General features: G+C 23.7%; 1 protein-coding gene and 1 pseudogene across 1 annotated transcript; one reads left to right on the top strand and one right to left on the bottom strand.

Annotated features, from left to right (window-relative positions):
- Positions 1-199: 199 nt before the first annotated feature.
- On the bottom strand, positions 200-13624 carry LOC122712096 (leucine-rich repeat-containing G-protein coupled receptor 5). Its single transcript, XM_043931451.1, has 9 exons — positions 13469-13624; positions 3937-4274; positions 3412-3701; positions 2576-3159; positions 2150-2492; positions 1652-2017; positions 1287-1460; positions 995-1208; positions 200-857 (listed from the first exon to the last, which is right to left on the bottom strand). Exons 2-9 carry the CDS (start codon positions 4264-4266, stop codon positions 450-452), a joined length of 2709 nt encoding a protein of 902 aa, XP_043787386.1. The 5' UTR covers positions 4267-4274; positions 13469-13624; the 3' UTR covers positions 200-449.
- Positions 13625-19202: 5578 nt separating this feature from the next.
- Positions 19203-20513, top strand: LOC122711897 (annotated as a pseudogene).
- Positions 20514-23837: the final 3324 nt, after the last annotated feature.

The following is a 23837-nucleotide window of genomic DNA, read 5'->3' as shown; positions in this document are numbered from 1 at the left end:
AACTTTGATTTGTAAAAAACTTTTTATTTGAAATAAAAAAAAATATTAATTGTTTATGTAAATGAAAATTTCATATAAAATTTTTCCAAAATATTATTAATAAGTATTATAAAAATTTTGAAAGTAGTTTAAAGAAAATTGAGTACTTTAAAAACGTGTTTTTCTATAATTAATTTAATCCAGTTTGTTAATATATCTTTGTTAATATATATATTTCATTTTATTTACGAATTTTATTTTTTATTTTATAATATTAATTGTAAAAATTTATTACAATTAATTTTTTACCATTATAAATATATTACGTTTATATATAACACGTTTTCCTGAATATAATTAAGTCATTGATTTATTTAAAAATATTTCTTTAAAAATTTTTTCTTTAACGGCAGGTTAAATTGCATTACATTATTATTCTAAATAATTGATAATTTGATTGATAATAAATTTTATACGCTTTCTGGCACAATTTTATCATAATGGAATGTACTACTAGAATAAAAGCTTCCCCGTTTCGGAACATGGGGAGTAGCAATTTCTTCTTGAAGTGGTTTATACACTAAACCACAATTCTTGTTATCAATAAAACCTTGTCGTAAGATCATTGGTGGCCTAATAACGGGTCCTTGACCTCGGCGTTTCGCCAAGTGAATTACAATATGCACTGTTAATAAGAGAATTATCGAAGTTATAATAATTACAATCATTACAGGCCAAAGTGCATTAGTGTACCAGGGATGATATTCTATATTCTCTGAAGTAACAAAATCTTCATATTCTTGATCTTGCGTTGTCCAAGCTTTTTCAACTTCTTCATTCAATTTTATTCCGTGATCAATTTGCAACTTAATTAATTCCTAATATAAAAGAATTATTATTAACTTTTAAAATAATTTTTACATATAATTTTAATATTTTTTGAATCGAGAAACAATATTAAAATTATAATTGTATATAAATCATTAATCAAAAATATAGTAAAATTTATACTTACTTCGTCACTTTTAACATTGCTTCTTAATAAAGAATCAGAATCTTCAGATGAATCAAATCCACCAAGGAAATTGTTTTTCTTTTCTTTCTGAGGAACTGGCCTCGGTCGTGGTCCAGAACTAATACCGTCACAAACTACTTTTGCCAAATCCGTCCATTGACTAATACCTTCAGAATCTTGATAATTATCAGTATTACCATAATTGCTTATATATCTGAAAATATTAAAAAAAATTGAATATTTATATATTTATATATTTCATTTAATTCATATTTTCAAAATTAATAAATACTTCAATGTTTCAATTGGAGTTACACCATGATCGGTAAGCCACTGAACTGCTTCATTGAATTCAACATCACAATCAAGAGGATTGTGTGATAAATCCAAACTAACAAGTGATGGCATTGCTTTCAGTTCTTCCACGGTGATATGATGAAGAAGATTTTCTCGAACTGATAGATATCTAAAAATAAAATAATAGATAAATTATAATTTTATTTACGATTTATTTTATCTTCTTTCGTAATTGTATATTTTTTTATATTTTTATTTATAAAATAATTTAAAAAATGATATGTATTCATTATTCATTAAAAAATTAAATTTTTCAATAGAAATGAACAAAAATTATTTTTGCATTATAATGTTATATACCGTAAAGTAGTCAATGGAATTCTAGCTTCACTCCATACTCTTTCCAAAGCGCATCTGCTTACGTCGAGTTTAGTAAGACTAGGAGTCTTCAGGAATGGTGTTACTTGTAATGTTGTCAAAGGATTACCCGCAAGATTGAGTTTACTTAAACTGGTAGCACCATGAAACATTTCACTTTCTAAAGAATTAATTATATTGTCAGAGAGATCAAGGATTCGCAAGGATGAGAGACTATTCAAAAATCCGTTTGGAAGACTAGCCAGACGATTTCTGGAGAGATTTAATCGTGTCATTGCTGGCATGGCATTGAAAGTTTCTTCTTCGAGGAAATGCAAGCCACAATTTGAACATTCAAATCGATATATACTGTAAAAATTCATTAATAAATATATTCAAAGTACGAATTATCTATGTATATATTATCTACTACTCATTATCGAAAAATTATAATGATAATCAACATTCGGTATAATAAAATTAAATAAAAAATTATTTTACCTGTATGTATTATATTCAACATTAGCTGCTTTGAAAATTGGTAAAGTGTCCAATTCCGGGTTATTATTCATTAATAAAACTTGTAATCTTGCATTATTTTTTAAATGATGTTCTGTCAAAAAAGTTAATTTATTATCACTAATGTCGAGATAATTAAGTTGATCAAGATTAACAAAAGCATGTTGATGAATCCTTTTGAGTCCATTAGAAGTAATTATCAACTGATCTAATAAGGGCACTCCAGCAAAATCATCTTTTGCTATTGTTTTGACTTTATTATTAGATGCATCTAATAATCTCAGTTTTGATGCTTGTATAGTATTTAAACTTGCGAAATTATTTCCTAAAAATTAAATACAATTTAATTTTTTAATAAAAATTTTTATATTGCATTATATATTAAAATTTGTATTTAATTAATATTACTAGTAATACGAAGCGTTTGAATTTCATTATTATCAAAGAGATCAACGGGAATTTCATTTAATAAATTATTCGAAAGATCTACTTCTACAAGTGATTCCAACATATTGAAAGTTGCGCTATCAATTTCTTTCAACTTGTTGCCTTTTAAATTAATATAAGTCAAACTTTTCATCTTTGCAAATGCTGTACGTTTCAATTTCGTCAAACCATTAAAAGAAAAATCAAATTCTGTAACGGATGGAGCATCAAACAAACTATGTTTTGGTAATTTCAAGTCCTGTGTATGTTTTAATGGATTTCCAGAAATGGCAAGTAATGATAGTTGCTTATTATTTATAAAAGTATTTGGATGAATATCTTGAAGATCATTGCGCGTTAAATTTACAGAAAATAAATATGGTATGCCATCAAATGCAGTTTGATTCAGTTCGACTATTCTCGTATCAGTAATCGTAATAGATTCTAAATGTTGAAAGCCTCGTGATTGAAATGCATGAGAGTCAAGACGAATTTGTCCAGCATTTTCAATGCGCAAATGGACAATACCAGTGCTAAAAGATTGTTGTTCTACAAGTTTGGTGCATCTGAAAATAAAAGAAAAAAATATTTATAGAAAAAATTGTTAATAAATATATTTTTTATAAATTTTATAAAATATTCAAATTCGTTATATGTATAAAAATGGCATCTATGATATGATATAATTTTATTAATAATTTTATTATTTATAATTATTATTGTTAATAATAATTATTATTATATATAAATATTGTTTTTATCTTTAATTACTATAAAGAAAATAATTAAATTATATCATGTTATAATTAAAGACGTACGTTGCGGTTGTTACAGCAGCATATTCTCCAGCACATTTGCAATAATCAGGACATTGTGTCATTACTTGTTCATCATCCTCGGGTTCATCATCATTTTCATCACGATCTTCATCTTCATATTCGTCTTCGCTTTCGTCTTCTTCATCTTCACTCAAATCATCTTCATAGGATACATTTTCATTTTCGAGTAATGTTATATCACTGTTATCCGAGTTGTTCTTTGTTGAAGCATTTGAGACTCTAATCTTTTTAACTTCTGCTTTAAGAGGCTGTGCAATTTTATTCTGATTCTATAATTATTTTCATAATTTTATTTGAATACTTAAGAATTTTCATAATTCAATTATTTCAATTATCTTTATATTAAATTATATTATATAAAAAAACAAATTAATTTATTTTAAATTAATTCATCGATTAATTTAATAATTTATTTATGCTAAATTGAATTGAACTAAAATTTCAATAATATTGTAATATTAAATACATAATTATATTAAATCAATATAAAAATATACAAATTACCTTAGATTCTTCATTTAATGTATGAATTTCTTGCATAAGCATATCTTTGGGATTAAGAAAATTTTTCATAAATTGAAAATCATCCTTCTTCAATTTTAATGCATCTTTATCATCGACAGTTTCTGTTCCTTGGTTTACTGATGCATCAGTAGAATAAGATTCTTTCTCTGATATAGCTTTTGTTTTGATTAGAGATTCTTTCAATTCCAGAGAATCATTTAAATGATTCGATTTAATTAATGGTACATGTGTGGCATCAATGTTAGCTTCATTTAATGAAATCAATCCAGATAACAATACTGTTAGCAGAAAAACTGCTAGCAGTTTCATTTTGTATCCTGTAAATAACAATTTTAAATATATACATATAATATATAATAAATTTTATATATATATAAAAATTTTTCAGTGATTTAATTTATAATGTTTAATTCAATGATTTTTTAAATCTAAAAAATTTTTAAAATTAATATTCGAAAAAAATATTATTATAAAATAATTGTTATAAAATAATCAATTATCAATATTAATCAATTTTGCATTAAAATGATCATATAAAAATTTTAATGATTAAAATACAAGATATTGATTATTCTTATCTTACTACTACATTCAAACTTTTTAAAGAATAAAAAAATTGTAATTTATTTATGAATAAGAATACATATAATTTAGAAGAATTATAAGATTTTATAAGAATCTATCATATTTATCTATCATATTTCTTGTTATCTTTTTTAATAATTGAATTTTGTACTTGAAATGAGATATTCGATTATTTTTTTATCAAATTTAATTTGAAATTTTTAAGAATAATGCGTATTACGGAAAATTAAAATTAATAATAAATTTCATTGTAAAACAAAAATAATTAATATTTTTATCAAATGAATAAATAATATTCTAGTAATTTTATTTAATTTCTAATAATATTATAGAATTTAACAATATGTACAATAAAATGCACATATTGTTAATTCACAAGATTAATAATAGAATACAAGAAATATTTTTTTATTATTATTATTATTAAAAATTAATTATCTAATTATTATAAAATAGAAATGATTAGATATTTTTAAAGATCAATTTAATAAAAAATTTGCACGTTTACAATTGTTCTTTCTATTAGATTAAAATTAATATAAAAATGATACAAATTGAAAAAAATTTCATTTTCACTTAAATTTTTTATTTATCGAGATAATATTAAATTTTAAATATATATAATGAAACTTAAATAATGATTTTAACAGCATAGATGCAATATAAAGTGACATTGAATCGATATGGGTATTATCTCGAAACGTGTCTCATTGTCAGTAATGTCTGATTATTGTGTTCAATGTTCAACTACTGTATTCATTTTTTATTTTATCAATTACGTGGCATATTACTAATTTATTATTATAATTTAAACAAAGTTTATATAGATTTTCAAATAGTTATAATTGCAATTGAGTTAAATTGCAAAATTAAGCCAATTGAATATAATTTATTTAGATCACAAATATATATATATATATATATCCTTAATTCTTCATACGTTCTTATAATTTTGCTATCAAAGTTTTCTAACAATATTCTACACAGTATATTCCAATAGTATTAATACTATCAAAATTTATTAATGTAAATAAATTCATAGAACGAATCTATAATATATTTTTATTATTTTTGCATAATCAATAATTTAATTTACGAAATAAATTTTTCTTATATCTATATGAAAACTGCATTCCTAATAATTAAACAAGAAAAAATTTTTTCAATCTATTAACAGGCATGTTAAAAATGCGTATCTAACAGACAACAAATAACAAGACCTCGCCAACTGAAATGAATGGTATTTTAAAAGTCAAGACGTAATGTAATTTAAAAAAAGTGGACTTCGAAACGGTCAGCTATGCGAACGTGCCGCTTTAAGATGTGGAAGACAGGCTTAGGTCGTAGGGTGCATGAAAGTATCAGTTGAGTTCTTTGTTCGACTCTCAAAAAATCTGGCCGGTTGGAAACAGGTAAAGTTACCTGTCTTCGAGCATAACGCAGGTGGTGGTCTCTTTTGCTTTTCCGTTTCAATTTCGACGTGACAAACGCGTACAAAATAGAGACTATAGCTACCCTATTCCGAAGAGAGCGAGTAAATCTCGAGATTGGCATTTTCGAGTCAACATTCCAGGCCCACCTACGTAGACATCGTCTAGAGATGGATTCAAACAGACTGACATAAAGGTAGATAAATATAGAAAACATTTCATAGATGAATGCGCACACATGTAAACATACTTTCGTGTTGTGATCTTGAATTGTGAAGCAAATTTGAAATTGAAATAATTGTTATAAAAAATATTTACAAAAAATATCATAAAATTATTTTTAATACAATTTCATAGAATCGATGATGAATAACGAATAAATTTTATTCTCGGATTTATTTTTGTTGTTCTTTATTACTTTTTATTATTAATAACAATTTTTTCATTATTTTTAAACTTAAGAAATTAATTAAATCACAATTGGGCCAAAAATGAGCTCGAAAGGTCAATACAAATATAATTCGATAAAATAATGATGTAATCTAATAAGCAATCGGGTCATCATCATTTATAATTTGATCTACGCATATATAATTATATAATTATTTCTTTGTTTTTTTTTTACCAATATTTCAAAGCAATTTCTAATGATTAATAATAATGATTTAATAATAATTGTTATTGTTATACTAGATATATAGTATTGCCAATAAGATATCTTTTTACTTAATTAATCATTATATCTTTAATTAATAAAATAATCTTTAATCTAAAGGAAATTTTTTAATGTAGCTATAAAAATATCAAGAAAAATTAATCGCTATTTGAAAATTTTTTCATTTCATGAAAAGTGAAAATAGAAAAAAGAAAAAGGATTTCATATGAAACGGAAAAATTATTGTGAAACATATTTCTTGGAAAACATTCCAATGTAATTAGATATTTATTATAAGATGATTATAAGAGGCGTTCTATCGACGCGTTCTCCTAGTCAGAATTACATATCGATTCGATCGAATCTGTGCAATACCAATTCGTCGTATGACTGTAAAGTGATTTCTTGTGAAATCAACCGGCTCGAATGACACACTCTCTACAGAGAAACATTATTAGATATCATTATTATAACATAATGATCACAATCTGGTATCGGTGACAGTAAAAAAGTAAAAAATAAATTTCGCAAGTAGGTACTTCACTTCATTTATATTTCAATAAAATATCAGTATATTTATTAATTAATCGTCACGTACATCAAAACAATTTTAATCGTCGTTATCGTTCCTTAGATATTTCGATTAAGATATATTTTCCAAACAATTAAGAAGTGAAATAATTAATTTATATTACTTTTTTTTATAGATAAAAAAATTGTTTTTCATTGTCAAATTTGTTTGAAATCAATTGTTAAGTGCATCTTCAATTTCCTCTAATTCAATTAATCATACTGTTCTCGTTTCACTGTGCAAATATCATTTATGTAATGTATCATTATTGTATCCGGAATTAATAGAAGGGTGTGCAATACATGCATATTATATGATCGACTTGTCAATTGACTATTTGTGTGACTAAAGGAAGAAGAGTTTAAATTCAATTTGAAAATAATATTGTGTATCTTTGATTCTTTATTAATTATTATCTTTTAGAAAATAAAGATAATTCTATTAAAAAAAATAGAAAAAAGAAACGAAGTTAATCTTTATGTTTCCTATATTTATACTTAGAAAAAAACAATCATATTAAATTATATTTTCCTTGAAATAAAATAAAATGAATGAAAATAAATTTCATTCTATTTCACAAATGAATATAATATAATGCATATCTTTAGTATATATCTCTCTTTTATTTTAATCAGTGTATAATCCATCATTTGTTCATTTCTTTTTTCATTTCAGGAGAATATAATAGCATTTAGATTTCATTAAACTTTTCTATCAGTACGCTGTTACCAGTTTATCACAGAATATACATTTTTTATCGTCTTATCATAGCCTTTATCTTTATCTTATATACTGATAATATATTTGTTTTGTCTGAGACTACGCCATTGCCTTTTTTTACGCCTTTGTATCTTACGTTTGAGATAATAATTTGCACATCTAAACAGGTAATGCATTTTCCTATATCCATTTCAGAATTTGTTAAATACATCTAAATGTCAGATGATCATATATATTATTTAGAACAATTTATTATCCAATATTATAAAATTTATTATACGTTTTGTTTACACTATTTTTTTGTCATATATTAAAAAATAAAACGAAAAATAAAATTAAAATTTTTTTGTTTTTATAATATTTGATTTAAAATAAACATTTAATCATTTTATATTTTATATTTAAATATTTATCGATTATATGTAACCGACAAACAAATGGAATAAAATAAACTCATGTATAATATGGTATAGAGTTACAAATTTACGTTGTAAATTAAGTTTCAACCAATGGAAAAATAAACTATTTGAAAAAATAAATATATATATTACAATTCGAATATAAATTTTATATTACGAAGATAATATTTTAAAATGATTTCTTAGAAATTTTGACTTCTGATAAACTCTTATAATTTTCTTTTGAACTGATAAATTATTCTTTAAAGAAAATTGCGCTGCGATATAATGACTTCATTGCACTTTTAATTTTTTTAAAAGTTATTTCTTTATAATCATAATTAATATTTTATATTTTTTTTTATAGTTATATTTATTTATCTCCGATAAAAATTCTCATGGAGAATCTTTTCTATTAATTTTTAATAATTTTTTTTTACTTAATTTTATAAATAAATTCAATTTAATCAAATTTTTAATAATGCAAGAGATTACGAAGAAATAAATATAATTATACGTCTTCTAGGTCATTCTATTAAGTATTTGAAATGATATAGTGATAAATTTATATTTTTTAATTTTTTTAATTGATATTATTGATTTATTATTTGCTTGATCTGATTTCTTCAATCATAATTATACATGCTACAGAGACAATATTAAATACAAAAAATACTCATTCTTATCAATATCTATAAAAAGCTTTAAAGTATTTAAAAATACATGACATAGTTTTGAACATTTAATAAAATTTTAAAGATATTTTATCTATAATAAAGTTATTATAGTTTTTAGTATATTATAGTTTATAGTAAATTATAATTAAAAAAACATTTGAATTTTTATTCTTAGCAAAAAAATACTTGCATATTATTCTTATAAAATCAGAATCAAATATAACTTTTATATCAATAGAAACATGAAGAAATATTCGATTTTTTCCAAGAACATATAACATCAATCAAAAAGTTTAACGTTTCAATGAAAACGCAGTTTAACGCGCATATATCAATGACAACTCACATCGATATATTATACATACGTATGCATTGTTTGGTTAGGTTTTCTTTTTCACGCGCATGCGTTATAAATCTGCCCATTGCAAGCATAAACATAAAGCTGATTTTGAAGAAGTAAATTAAAACTGCTGAGATGAATGCTATTTTATATATATAACTATTTAAGAAATATTTATATAATATTTAAAAAATACGTTAATCGTTGACTGCATCACAGGAAATCTATTATATCAGAACTGTATCTATGTATCTATGTATATACTATAAGCTAAGATTTCATCATACTTAGGGTCCACATTTTCCAGATGACATCCGTTCATTTCGAATGGCTACCAATGTTATTTTTCTATTCTATTTCAAATTTTGAATTATTTATCACCAATTTCAAAATATTTCACGTATATATGAAAAATCTTATTTTTTACGATTCAGGAGTATCATGTTTATAGCTAAGAGAAAAAGCAAATAGAGGGGGAAAAAAGAAGATAATCGAGGCATCTGGCGAACCGGCTCTTCCACTCGGTATTTATTCATTCAGGAGCCGGGTACGATCGTTTCTGATCTTGATTCAATGTATCAAGAGGAGGATGAAATTATGGTAACGTATAATAGCCAGATTTTTAACTGAATTCAATTCATAAAAGTATGCCAGTCGCATTTAGAAATTGTATTTCAAATCGTGTACAATTTTTCATTTTAAATAATTATTGTATTTTTTTATGAATGAAATAAATACAATTTCGTGTGAATGTCCTATGATGTAAAATATATAAATTATCGATACTATGATATAATGCCACTATTAATAATCTGTTTAAATAATCGAGTTATTATGTAATTTATAGATATACAAATAAAATAAATGTTCTTATTCTTATTTCATAAAATTTGTTTCGAAGAATATATTATGTAAATATTAATCATTTTAAAATATAAGTATTTTTTTATAGTATTATAGAAAATGATATAGTATTATAGAATATGATATAAGAATTAGTTATTTTTTTCAAATAATTATTCTAAAAATTATTATAAATATTAATATTTCTATTATTTTAAATATTTATAAAAATAATTATAATAAAATTATGTATATATAAAATATTTTTAACGTGTATATTATATGCAAGTATATTTATAAAAATTAAAAATATTAAAATAATTTACAAATTTGTAACTTAAAAATCATATTTTAAAAGGAAAAAGGAAATAATATATATGATATTTTTTTTTTAAATGTATGTGATATTTTAAAATAAATTAAATAATTGATATTCTTCTTAATGATAGTATTTTATAAGAATCAGTTTTGCATTTATATATTTACAAGAAATATTTATTCCAAAGAACATTTCTAATATTTTGTTTTTAACTTTTTAAAAAAATACACAATAAACAACTGTACATAGAAATAATGTTTTAGATAGAAATATTAGCAGTTTATTTATTGTACTTTGTATTTTTTTTATCTTAATAACTTTAGATAATTATTGTATGTTGTTTGTATGTTGTAAGTAATTATAGAATGACGTTTCTACCTTGACCATCATTTATGTATGTACTCTTTCACAATCACTAATACCGATGAAGTTTAAATCAAGTTTCACAGTTTCTCTTGGATAAAAATAGATTATTCAAATGGGCACTGACCTTGATATTACACAATTGAACCGTATGGATGGATGCGAAATATTATTAGACAACATGCATGCATTCCTTTATAGACATCATTGTTTTTGATGCAGGAAAGCAAAAGAACTAATTGTAATTAGATCTAATTGAAAAGATTAGATAAATAAATTTAAATTAAAAAATAAAATTCTATACTTTTATTTTTTGTAAAATAAATATAATATGATATCGCTTGCACTATTTAAACAACATAATATTTACGAATATTATTATTTTACATTTCTTATATGCTGAAAAGATTTAAATAAACAACACAATTTATCTTTTAAATATTCAAATATTCATAATTTTATAGAACTTTTTAAACTTTTCAAATTTCGTAAATTTTTTATCTAGCTAAATTATATAACTATATAATCAAATTATAATTTTGCCATAAATATCGTAAAGAAGAAAACGCGTGATAAATATTTTCTTAGTTTTACCATAATACCATAATAGACAAATTACCATAATAAACATTTTTTGAATTCTTACATACCGTACACAGCATATATATTATATGTGTAATTACTCTATGACGACAGAATCTATACATTGCTTACGTAAAAAATATTGCTTATATTAATACTAATTTACTACGACTATGTATATTTTCTGAAAAGTAACATTTAAATAATGCAAATGATACCTAAGTTGTTTTGTTTTTATAGAAAAATATATCGAATACTTTAATATTTAACAAATACTTGATATATTTCTATGAGCAATTTGTATTATAATAATTTATAATATAAATCTTATTGTAAACTAATTCTTATTTTTCATTGTTGTTAATCAATATTTAAGATAAAATATATTACTAAATTAAGAAATACAAAATAAAAATGCAAAATCATTAATACTGTGTAGTTTGAATAGATATTTATTTTTAGAAGTATCTGTATTTAGAATTTTTCTATTATTATCTTTATTTCAAATAAAATTTTGCAAAAATATTCTCATTGAAATAAATATATAATTTAGTATATACTAAATATATATTCTATTTGTGATAACTATATTTTATATATGATCAATATATAATAGATTTCTTAAGATTTAAAAAAAAAAATTCATTTATAATAAAAACTTCCAGAATAATTCACAATCAAATTTTTTGTAAATAAGCTACCTTGCGTCTTTTGTTTCTTATCGCTTTCATCGTTTCAATGTTGGCGCCAATGAGAACAAAAAAATACAAGCTAATCTATGACTACTGATACGCATGTAAGGTATGCAACAATAATCAAATAGCATATCATAGGTACATTATATAAATTTAATTTTTTGTGTAAATATAAAATTAATTCTTTTGTTGTTCCAATTAATGCCATTATTTTGTGTTTAAATTGATTGAAAGTAAATGAACAGTAGCGAATTGTTGAAGCATTACTAAATTATTCTTATTTAAATGTTTCTTAAGTATATATTTACATTTTGAGTATACATGCTTAATTAATATTAATCATACGAAAAAGTAAAATTGACATTAACGTAAAAAAACAATATTTTTAAGCTAAAGTTATAGTTAAAATTTTTTTAGCTATTTAAAAATATATAGATATTGTTTTCTTAAAAATATGAGTTATATATTTATAACTTTGTTAAATAATTATTTTTAGATATGAACACGGAAATGTAAAAGTAAATGTGCGATGTTTTTAAATTCATTTTGGAATTATTGATGAAAACAATAACCAATAATTATATTTTTATGCATATTAGTTCGTATAGTTAATTATAAAATTTCATTATGTTTTTTTTTAACTTTTATCTTTAATATACTGCACTAATCATTAAAATTTTGCGAAGTTATTTAAAACCTGTTCGTAACTCTTAACCTTAAGGTAAAATTTAACATGATATTTGACATTAAGTGCTTGATATTTTATTTTAATAAATATTAATTTATAAAAATAATTAGAATCTTATATAGTTGACATAATAGAAATTATAATTAAAAGAATTTATATCTATTTTATACCAAATTTGTTTTTTTTTTAAATTATTGATTACATTATTCATGATACAATATCGAAATTATACTTTAAATATAAATAAGAAGTGAAACTGGGACTATCGAATATATTATTTAAAACGATATTGAAATTAAATTAAAAAAAAATGGTAAAAAAACAATCTAGGAAGAATATGATAGATAACACGATATAAATTTGTTCTTCAAACATGGCAGCAATAAATGCATGAAAAATTATGTAGTGTTAAATGTAAAATAACTAGAATGATTGTATGTATAAAAAGAGTATTCAAGAAACAAACTACAGCTAATAGAAATACACCCACACGATTTCTTAAAGCAGGGCGATTCCACGGAATGTCCTTAGTTGGCGTACCACTGGAGTCGAATAGCGGATTCGATATCGTTTCGATGAAGAACCAGTTGTTCAATTCACTTTATAGTAAGAAAAATATTAAACGAATTTAAAAAAATCGCTTACCTCTTTTTGTTTTTGTTGATGGCACTTCACGAAAATCACTACGCGACCATATGTATGCAATAATATAACGTAGATGTGATGAAAAGCAGCGTTAAAACGCTGAAATCGTTTTCGTGCTTACGACGAACGAATTTCTGAACTTCGTAGCCTGTTGCACTCAAGCCAGGCGGTAACTTAGAGTGGGGGTTTAGTGAGGCCCCAGAATCGACCCAGTGATTGGTTGATTCCTTATGCTTAGAGTTATACAGGTAAAAATTCAGGTAACAGGTGATTGTGCCATCTAGTGAAGCTAAACTTGAAACTTTTCTAAAGATATTTTAATTTTTTGATAGTTTGAAAATAATTTTATAAATAGTAATAGAATGATATTTAGAGATAATTAAGAACTGCAATAATTCTTTTTTATTTCATTTAAAAATTAAAAAAAATGTTAATAAAATGTTATATATATACTTCATAATTATATATAAAAATTTCTTTTATATTTTTATAAAAATCATTTGATATGAGTGTAAAAATATTTTAAGTAAATGAATTTGCTTTAAAAGAACTTAAAAATAAAAAATATATAGAAATATACTACAATAATAAATATGATTATAAAAATGTTATAAACATTATTTATTTTATATTTTATATAATTAATTAAAAAATAAATATAATCAATTTTATAAAGTAATAAATTATAAACTAATAATGTTTTGTTATTTGTTTTTTAAATCTTACTCATAGATATGTATAATTTTCATAATGATATTATTTAATATCAAAATTATTAATTAAAATATATTTCAATTTATTTTATTTGAAAAATGAAATGAAAGATGAAACAGAATGCACGATATATAAAAATCATATAATATATGTGTATATATATATACCATATATATATACACGCATGAAAGATATGGAATTGTGACAATAGCGCCATCTCTTAAATGCATTTCAATAATAAATATAAATAAGGAGAACAAATAATAAGAGAAAGACGGAGATAGGATAAAAATTGATATCAATGCCATCTTTAGAGTGCCGCAAATAAAACTCAATACATAAGAACAGAAAATAATAGAAATATAGAGATAAAACAGCATTGATCATCAACGCCATCTCTTAAACATTAATAGCATCTCTTTAAGGATAAAATAGAATTCATCGCTAGCGTCATCTCTCAAGTACTTTTAGAAAAAAATACCTTATAAGCCGATATCAAGAGATGATACTAACAATCAATTCTTCTTTTACTTTAATTTGTCTTAAAGAGATGCCGTCAGAATTCAAAAGATGGCACTGACGGTTAATTTCTATCTTATCTTTATCCTTTTTCTATTATTTTCTATATTTTGAATTCCTTGTATTTTGAGTTTCATTTATGGCATGGTGAAGATGGTGTTGATTCCACAAATTTTATGCTATCTTTGTTTTTCTTCTACTATTTTACTCTTCTTGCCTATACTCATAGTACACGAATTATAGAATGGTAAACATTCATTATTTTTTATTTTCTTTTAAAACTACAATTAATTTTAATCTTTAATATAAAAAATGTAAATATTATGTTATAAATATATAAAAATAAATATTATATCGATTTTATAATGTATCTTTATGATGATAATCTAAAGTATACATCCTAACTTACGATATTTTTATCATTAATATATTATATTTAATAAATTATTAATATATTATATTTAATAAATAAATTATTTTTAGTGTTGTCTTTTTAATAAAACATTATTCTTGGCATTCTTTCGCAATAGCGACAAGTAGGAAAAGATTTTTATCTAGTTTGTACATGATATCTCGAGGATTTTTATCAGATAAGAAAAATAATTTATATTTATACTTGCAATAAAACGCACGTATCAGATGATAGAAAAGAAAAATAATTTCTGAAAAAGTAAAATAAAATAATTTTGAAACTCATCCTAATATTATACATATAATATTATAAATGTAATAAATATATATATGTATATAATATGTATATAAATGTAATAAATAATATTAACAAAATAATACGATGATATATCACAACTTATTGTTAAAAAAAAATTACAAGATACATAGAGTAGACACATGATTTTAATATATTTAGAAAAATATAAAAAAATAAAAAATGCTAAATAAAATATTTTATTAGACAGAATAGAAAATTAATTAATTGTGATTTATTTTTTATAATTTATTTTTTTCGAATATCGAATATTTGAAATATATATTTTTATTCGACATGAATTATTTAAAAATCTATTGTCAGATGATAATCACAGATATGATGGATCACAGAATTATAATTTCATTTGTGTTTTTTTACGAATGGATATGTTACAATGTTTAACATATTCACTTGCGAATCATTTTCATTGTCTCCAGCGTAGCCATTCTGCATATTAATGTTCTTATTAATTAACAATATTCATGAATTAAAACTTAATCTATCGTGACGTGTTTCACCATAAATTCCACGTTTTACGTCACATCGAATTCGATTCAAACTGTCATTATAGATTCTTTTCAAATCCTTCTCTTTATAACGATCTGTCGATACGAAATAGGCCAACTTGTTCATTTCCTGTAATTGTATATGATAAACAATGCATCTTAGAAATTCATATTGATGGCACAATAATAATTTAATTCAACTTGACGGAAAGTATTTGATTATTGGAAAGTAAATAATGATCATTTTAATCAGTTATATTAATCAAACTTTGATGTAAATAAATTGAATACTTGCCTTAATTTGTATTTACATAATAAAATTTTGTATCTTGCATTAATAACCGTTAGATTGTTTAGACAATCATAATCATTTTGTTTAAATTAATTAATACTTTCGTTCCTTATTGCTGGAGAAAAAAAGAAACATTTGGGAGAAACAAAAAATGAATGTATCTTATGCAACTGAAATTACGAAATAGAAGTTAAGCTAACGAGAGTAGCGCATTAGCATTACAATAGTGGTATTGGATACTTACATATTGCTATAAATACTGTAATTTATATGTATGCTTCCTCTGTTCTATTACAAAATACTAACACTAGTTACACAGTTTACACAACTGATCGAGAATCATAACATGTTCTCTCGTTTAAATTTGAATCATTCGAACTTCATTACAATTGCTCTGATCATATATAATTAACCTATATTTTTTTAATTGTATATATATTGTTTTATACATATTATACATCATAAATATATAAAATTAAAAAGAAATTATTATTATATAGATTTTAACATTAGCTAGATGATACAATGAGTGCATAAATAGGAAAATTCTTTTCTAATTCTATTAATTAGTATATAATAAAACTTCATTCCTATTTTTTATATAATATAGAACTCAAATGCATCATATATATGTATATTTATATATTCAAAATATAAAAATTCTTATTACTGTATTAAAATATTTAAATAAATATATTTGTTAAAATATTTAAATAAATTTTAATATCATCAATTTAATAATTGATCAAATTTTAATAATATCAATTTTAATATTAAACATATTTTATATGTTTTATGCAAACATAATATATCTATAGTTTAATATCTTTGAGATTAAACATTTAACAATAATTTGACTATTTAAATAAAAATACAGGTATTTCTTTGATCGATGAGAAATGACAGTTTTGTCAATGTCATTGCCAGATGATTCGCTACGGCCGTTGAAACTCGTCGTGTCCGGGAAGTTGGTCCATTAACTCTTAACATTCTCGTGTTAACGCCGTTTATTGCGTGGGCGTAACGTAATATCTTTGCGTGGACCATTTTATCGAACTGCATATTTCCAACTTGAAGATTCGGTGCCAATTATTCAAATCAACTAAATGATGAAAAATGTGTCATTCATGTTTTAATCATATATCATATATTAAAATATGTATTAACTTTTAAATTTTCATTCGTAGCCAATATAGATTACTTTTGACTCATAATTCGATGATGTAAGTGATATTTAGCGTATATAATTTAGATAATCAAAAGTGATTCAGTTTATGATTCGAAAATTAAAAGAATTTAAAGAATTTAAAGAAATATTTTTATAAAAGCAAGTATTTTTATTTTATAAAAGGATAAATCGATAAAAAATAAAATAAAGTTAAGCGATTTAATTCTCGTTTTAAGAATTAAATCGAGAATAAGTTGTCGATCGAACATCAAGCGATACGCTTTCAAATTTTTGGTTACAACAAAATATGTTTTGTGAAGAGTATAAAACAAAAATCGAAGTTTTTGAAATTTTTTTACTAATGAAATATTCTTACCTGTATGTTATGAATGATATAATCATATTATTTGTAACTTTATATTTATTCGTAACACGATTCGCAATGAGGTTAGCTTTTGTCTTTAAGTTTTCGCTAGATACGAAAAAAAAATTTTTCAAGTTTAAAATTATATAAAATTATATCTAAATTATAAAGTTAAGTTTCTTTTACTTACCATCTATAATAAAGTGTTACGCAAGACATATCTATAACAACTGCCATGGACAACTAGTGCAATTTCGACGATATTAGATTTCCTTTTGATTTGTCTTCCCTCGAACCGAGAGATTCTTTCGAGCGCCCTCTAGGAAAAATAACAATGGATATTCTTCGTCATATTGTCGTGAATATGGTTGATAAAATTTAATTAAACTCCTACGTGATTTGTCGTGGGTTACTTTAATTCAGTGGTCATATAATTAGATTAGTTGGCAAGGAATGTTTCGCGTTCGAACGACACACGTGTCTGTAATTGAAGAGTACGATTCCTGTTCATTGCATGTATAAAAATGTTGATTCACCATGCGTGAAACGTTGTTTCTTTGAAATATTTGTTCTTAAATATTTTTCGTACAAATGTTAAATATATGGTTAATGATAAGGAATCATCAAGAAATTGAAAAGTAAAAAATGGCAATAATTTGTGTAATAATTTAAAATCTTGTTTTATCAAGTGAAAGTTAATTTCACATGAATTGATATTTTTATAGTTTTATTATTAAGTTAAAAGTTTGCATCATAAATATAATTTATGAAATATTTTTCTAATAGATATTATCGTTATCATCTATTGATTCATCGAAAATATGAAATGTCATACTGAAATAGTAACGATGAGTCATCAATTTAGAAATTAATTATTGCATACAATTTTTTTATCAGATTAAAGATATTTTATTCGTTTTATTTTATCAAAATTCTATCAATCTTTAAAAAAAAAATATGATAACTTTTTGCCATGATTCGTAATAATTGACACTATCTATACAGCAAATATCTTGTAAATTTCTAATAATCCAAGATCAATATCTAATAACCAATATCATCAGGAAGTTCTGAATAAATATGAAATATTCTTTAAATCGAATAACGATGACTTTTATATATCAGATTTCTTCATGGAATACTGTTCGAATTAGATAACAAACATTACATAATTATTTTTAAAATTTGAACTCAACTTTTCAATCACTACTTTTACAATAATATATCTACATTATTACTTTTACTAACTCATTACTGCCATCTGGCGTATTAGTTGAATTGCAATTTTCAATACAAAAGAATCTCTTTTTTCATTCAATCAAAAGAAAAAATCAAATTATTAGATTTCACATAATTATTCCTAAAACTTAAACCCAATATTTTTTTCAATCAATCACAATTTTCACAATAATATATCTATTATAATTTTGACAAATTTTCTTTCAGACTCATTGCGGCCATCCAACGTAAAATTATCGATTTATCTTACGAAGAAACTAAAGAAACACTATTAATTCTATTAAAAATACATTTTATCGAGCATTTTAACCAGACATTTTCTTGGGATAAATTCGATTATCGAATATTATCGTCGAAAGGGATAAACGAATGAGGATAAAGGAGAAGCGAAGAAGAAAGATCAGGTCATAACGATGCAAGTGGGTTTTGATCTGTGTTGGCGACGTCTTGAAGGTTGACCGGAAATTCGGAAGAGGTGGTCGGTTCTGGAGAATTAGCACTGACCTAGGGAAGGCCTCGAGGTCGTCGATGGCACACATTCCGAGTGTGCCTATATTAAGTTAACTGCTTCATAGCTGCCGATTGGACGGCTGGTTTGCCATTGCCAACATATAGGTATATACGGCAGGGCATAGGCAATGCCAATTGCACGCATCCGCAAATTTGCCACCAACTGGCACGCTTATGTTATAAAGTTACTGTGGCTCTACCTAAGTGGTTCCTCTCTCTAAGACATTGTATGGGTAAAGGTGTGCTCACAACAATTTCTTTCACATATTTATCCGTAAATATAAGGAACAAGGACGTTTTCCAATTGAGAAGTTGCTTGACACGTATAATGTTGTTTTCAGATCGTACAGGAGTTCCTTTGTAAAAGAATGGAGGAAGAAAGTGGAAGAGAAAAGTGAAAACTTGGTATTGGGCTCTTACATAGTTTCTCTTCTAACAGGACTCGTTTTAAGTAGAAAAACTGGTGAAATTAATCTTCTTTGAGGAGTACAGGATTATGGGTAAAGTATAAGTTTGAAATCTGAAAGATGAGAGATTGTAATGGGCAAATGTTTTTTTAAAAATGATAGACAGGCAAAAAAAAAAAAAATGAGAATTGATATTTGTAATAATTTTGTCGTGTACTGGCTCATTGTCATGCGTTCACTGTATGTAGCTTTAATGGGATTGTAAGTATTATAATCAATCCTGTTAAAACTGATGATTGCTGCTCGAAACACGCGTTTGAATTAAAGAGCTTTTAAAATCATTTTTTCATAATTATCTTTTAAATTATGAGATATTATATAAAATAATATTGTAATATAAAAATAGGAATAAAAAAATTTGTAAATTCTGCTTTCTTTAGTTAAAATATTCCATTTAAAATATTTTTATTTTTAAAACTTGACTTCTAATTAAAAAACTTTATGTATTTTTCAGAAAAAAATAATGAAACTTTTTAATTCAGGAGAATAGAATTGTAAATAAGCTAGATTTATTACCACATTTAACGTTTAAAGAAATAGAAACGATCAATAACTAATGTCATGCATGCACATAAAAGATCAAAATAATAAATACATATAAATACATCTAGCTACGTCATTTTGCGCATCTAAATCCACAGATGTATTTCAATACTTTTCTTATGTTTCTCCTTCTTTTTTTTTTCTGTGGTAATCTGTCAATTAAATTAACAAGTAACTGTTAATACTTGTTGTATTCTTGTCTCCTCTTGAGAGAAACCATAATTGATCATCTCGTAAGTTAAACCATGATGCTAAAGGAAATGATATTATATCGCGCTTGCACCTGTGCCAGTCGCTATGCCAAGGTTGTAACATGAGATCATATTAGTATTTATTCGTCACTTATTCTTGACGAATTCTAGATACAATGAAAAATTTAAAAATTAAACAATTTCTAAAGCGTTATTAAATGTGCAAATGGTTCATGGTCAACGAAGACTTCATGATTTTCAAATATACAGAATGTTTTACCTTATTTTGATACTTTGGTTTTCTCAGATATTATTATTCGTAGTGAAAAATGTTTCAGATAAAAAGCGAATGGTGTCAAGGGATACATATTCTGGTATTATTAATGCATTATTTATATATTTTCTCATGAACGAATGCATAAAGGTCATATGAAAGTCAACTTTGTTTTTAAATAGAATTAAGCAGATATTTTTTAATACATCAATTAATGTAACTCCACGTTTTAAATTTTGTAGAATTTATTATATAAAAAAATGCATGAATAGAATCCCTCATAAATTTTACAAATTGAAATATCTTAGTTAATTCTAAATAAAATATATTAATAAAATAAAGTAGGCTTACATGAGTTAACATAGAGTTTTATATAGAGAATGTCGAGTTGCATTGATTGATGTATTAAAAAAATTGACTTTCATGTAACTTTCACAAAAAAATTAATAATATACTCCTCCCAATACTATTTAATTTTTATAATGATATTGAAAAAATCAAAATGTCAAAAATAAGTGAGACACTTTATATATAAAATGTTCAAGTTTATTGAGCGAGTTGTACTTTAATAGTTGCGTTTTTAAAATTCATTTTACCTCGTGACGTTTTTTCTTTCATCTCTAACGGTTTTAAATACTGTACAGTTTAATACTTGTCCCAGTTACATTGGACATTATATATATATCTACATGCATGATACTGATATAATATGTGTATTTTTAAAATATTAACACTACCTTTATTTGTTTTACAATATTTTTCCTTATATTGATAAGATTATATCATTATTTTATAAATTCTTATAAAATTCGTAATAAAAATATTTCCAATAGATATCGAATGATGTTTACATAAAATGTATGAACATTTTTGAGATAGACGATGAGAAATAAAGATAATTTTTATTACTCATTAAAAGATTATACGTTACAAATTGAAGCTATATTTATAATATAAATAAATAATTATGATATAAAATCAATAAGATAATCACATTTTCAAATAATATTTCAAAAAATTTCAATTTTCCATTATTATAACTAATCCTATTATAGTTATGTTTCCATTTATTTATTTCAAAAATCTACATATTATATTTTCTATAATTCCAGTAATTAGATAGCTATTACACTTTTAAATAATATTAGCTATTACTATTATTTATTATTACACTTATCTATTCTAAAAATCTAAGTATTATATTTTCCATTTATTCTGTTTATTATTTAAAAATACAAATCAAAATGAAACATTTTACAACGATTCTCAATAAAATATCTACTACATTTTTAAATATATAATATTCTCTAAAATTTCAATTTCTTATTATTTTATGATTCATCTTATTATATGAAACAAAAGTTTCTTACTAAAAAATATTTATCTTCACTAATCTTGTTTCAGAATCTTACTAAATACTTAAAGATACAACTCAACTTTTGAGATATCCTAATAACGTCTCCCAAAATTAAGTAACTATGTTTGACAAGTAATGAGTCCCTGATTTGTAATAACCACATACGACTAGCCAATGGACGTGTTAGTCGTTTAGCTCGATTCACCGCCGCTTGTTTTCTCTCGTCTCCGCTCCCTCAAGAATCTCTTTCTGGGTCAGAAAATATATACGACGAGTGTCGGTCGATATGACTAACAATAAGTCATAGAGAGAGAGAGAGAGAGAGAAAGAGAGATCAGAAGCCAACCTCCAAGAGGAGACAATTCGCTCTTGGTCTGCTCAAGAGAGACGCGAATAAGTGATAATCGATAATATGGAATGGCTCGATGTACGAAACAACATCTTATGCATGAAAAATTAAATATTCCCTATCTTTGGGCTGTAAAATCGTGATGCTTCTCGCGAATTATGTTTTATGCATAGGCTGCGTTTATCTTTAGTGAGATCTTGATATTGCGCAGGAGAGATGTTTTATAAAGTAGAAATTCTTTTTGAAGATTGAGGAGGATGACCGGTTACCAAGCGACTGTTGTAAGCAGAAATGGATGAGTGGATTGCTTAATTAATGATGAGTGACATCTCATGATCGTGTGTTTTGTAAATATCGTTTGTACATAATTAAACCGCTGATGTTTGTGCGTTTGAATATGAAAAAATTTAACAAAAAAAAGCACAAAATATTCGAAATGTAGTATATATTTGAAGAATAAGATAAGTCTCTATTTAAGATTAATTTCTTTAATTTTTTCAGTTTAATTTTTATAATAATAAAAATTATATTTTGCATTTATAAATATCTGCAATCTAATTATATGTATATGATAATAATATAGTTATGTGTAAATTGTTTATGCATTTATGAAAAATTTAAATGTAGAAAAATCTACTAAAATGCATATGAAATAGAAAAAGTAAAATATTAAAATATTTTAATAATAATTGATTAACAATGAAAAATAAATTAATGATTGAATAATAAAAATTATATTTGATATTTGTTTTATCAAATTTTTCTTTTTGATCTATGTTTTGTTAGAATATGTTTATAGAAAGTCTGTTTAAATTTTTTTTAGAAGTGTTCTGCTTTAAGAAAGCAATTATCAATATCTGATGTGATTTTATAGGAATATAGGAATCTATATTTTCAATGATGTTTAAATTTTATATAATATAGTTATAGTAGTATATGTGAATTCATGTAAATATGATACTTACAAGAAACAAAATTATAATCATAATATTAATCAAAATTATATTCAATCTCACGAATGAGCGTGAATTAATAATAAAGATAATGAAATTTATCCCAGGCAATCGATTATTCCAATGATTATCTATAACATCACATATAGAAAATTTTCTACTATTTGTTTCAATTTATTATTTTATATTAATTAATAATTATATTATTTATATT

This window comes from Apis laboriosa, unplaced genomic scaffold, assembly GCF_014066325.1.
Source record: "Apis laboriosa isolate Shangri-la unplaced genomic scaffold, ASM1406632v1 scaffold18_cov149, whole genome shotgun sequence".
Classification (NCBI taxonomy): domain Eukaryota; kingdom Metazoa; phylum Arthropoda; class Insecta; order Hymenoptera; family Apidae; genus Apis; species Apis laboriosa.
Note: the sequence above shows the minus strand (reverse complement) of the source record. Positions and strands in the feature narration are given on the sequence as shown.

Coding starts and splice junctions, on each gene's coding strand:
- LOC122712096 (XM_043931451.1), bottom strand. CDS start 4,266: ATGAAACTGCTAGCAGTTTTTCTGCTAACAGTATTGTTATCTGGATTG. Junction 1,461..1,651: donor ATTCCATTGACTACTTTACG/GTATATAACATT, acceptor TTTTATTTTTAG/ATATCTATCAGTTCGAGAAA. Junction 858..994: donor GCAATGTTAAAAGTGACGAA/GTAAGTATAAAT, acceptor CTTTTATATTAG/GAATTAATTAAGTTGCAAAT.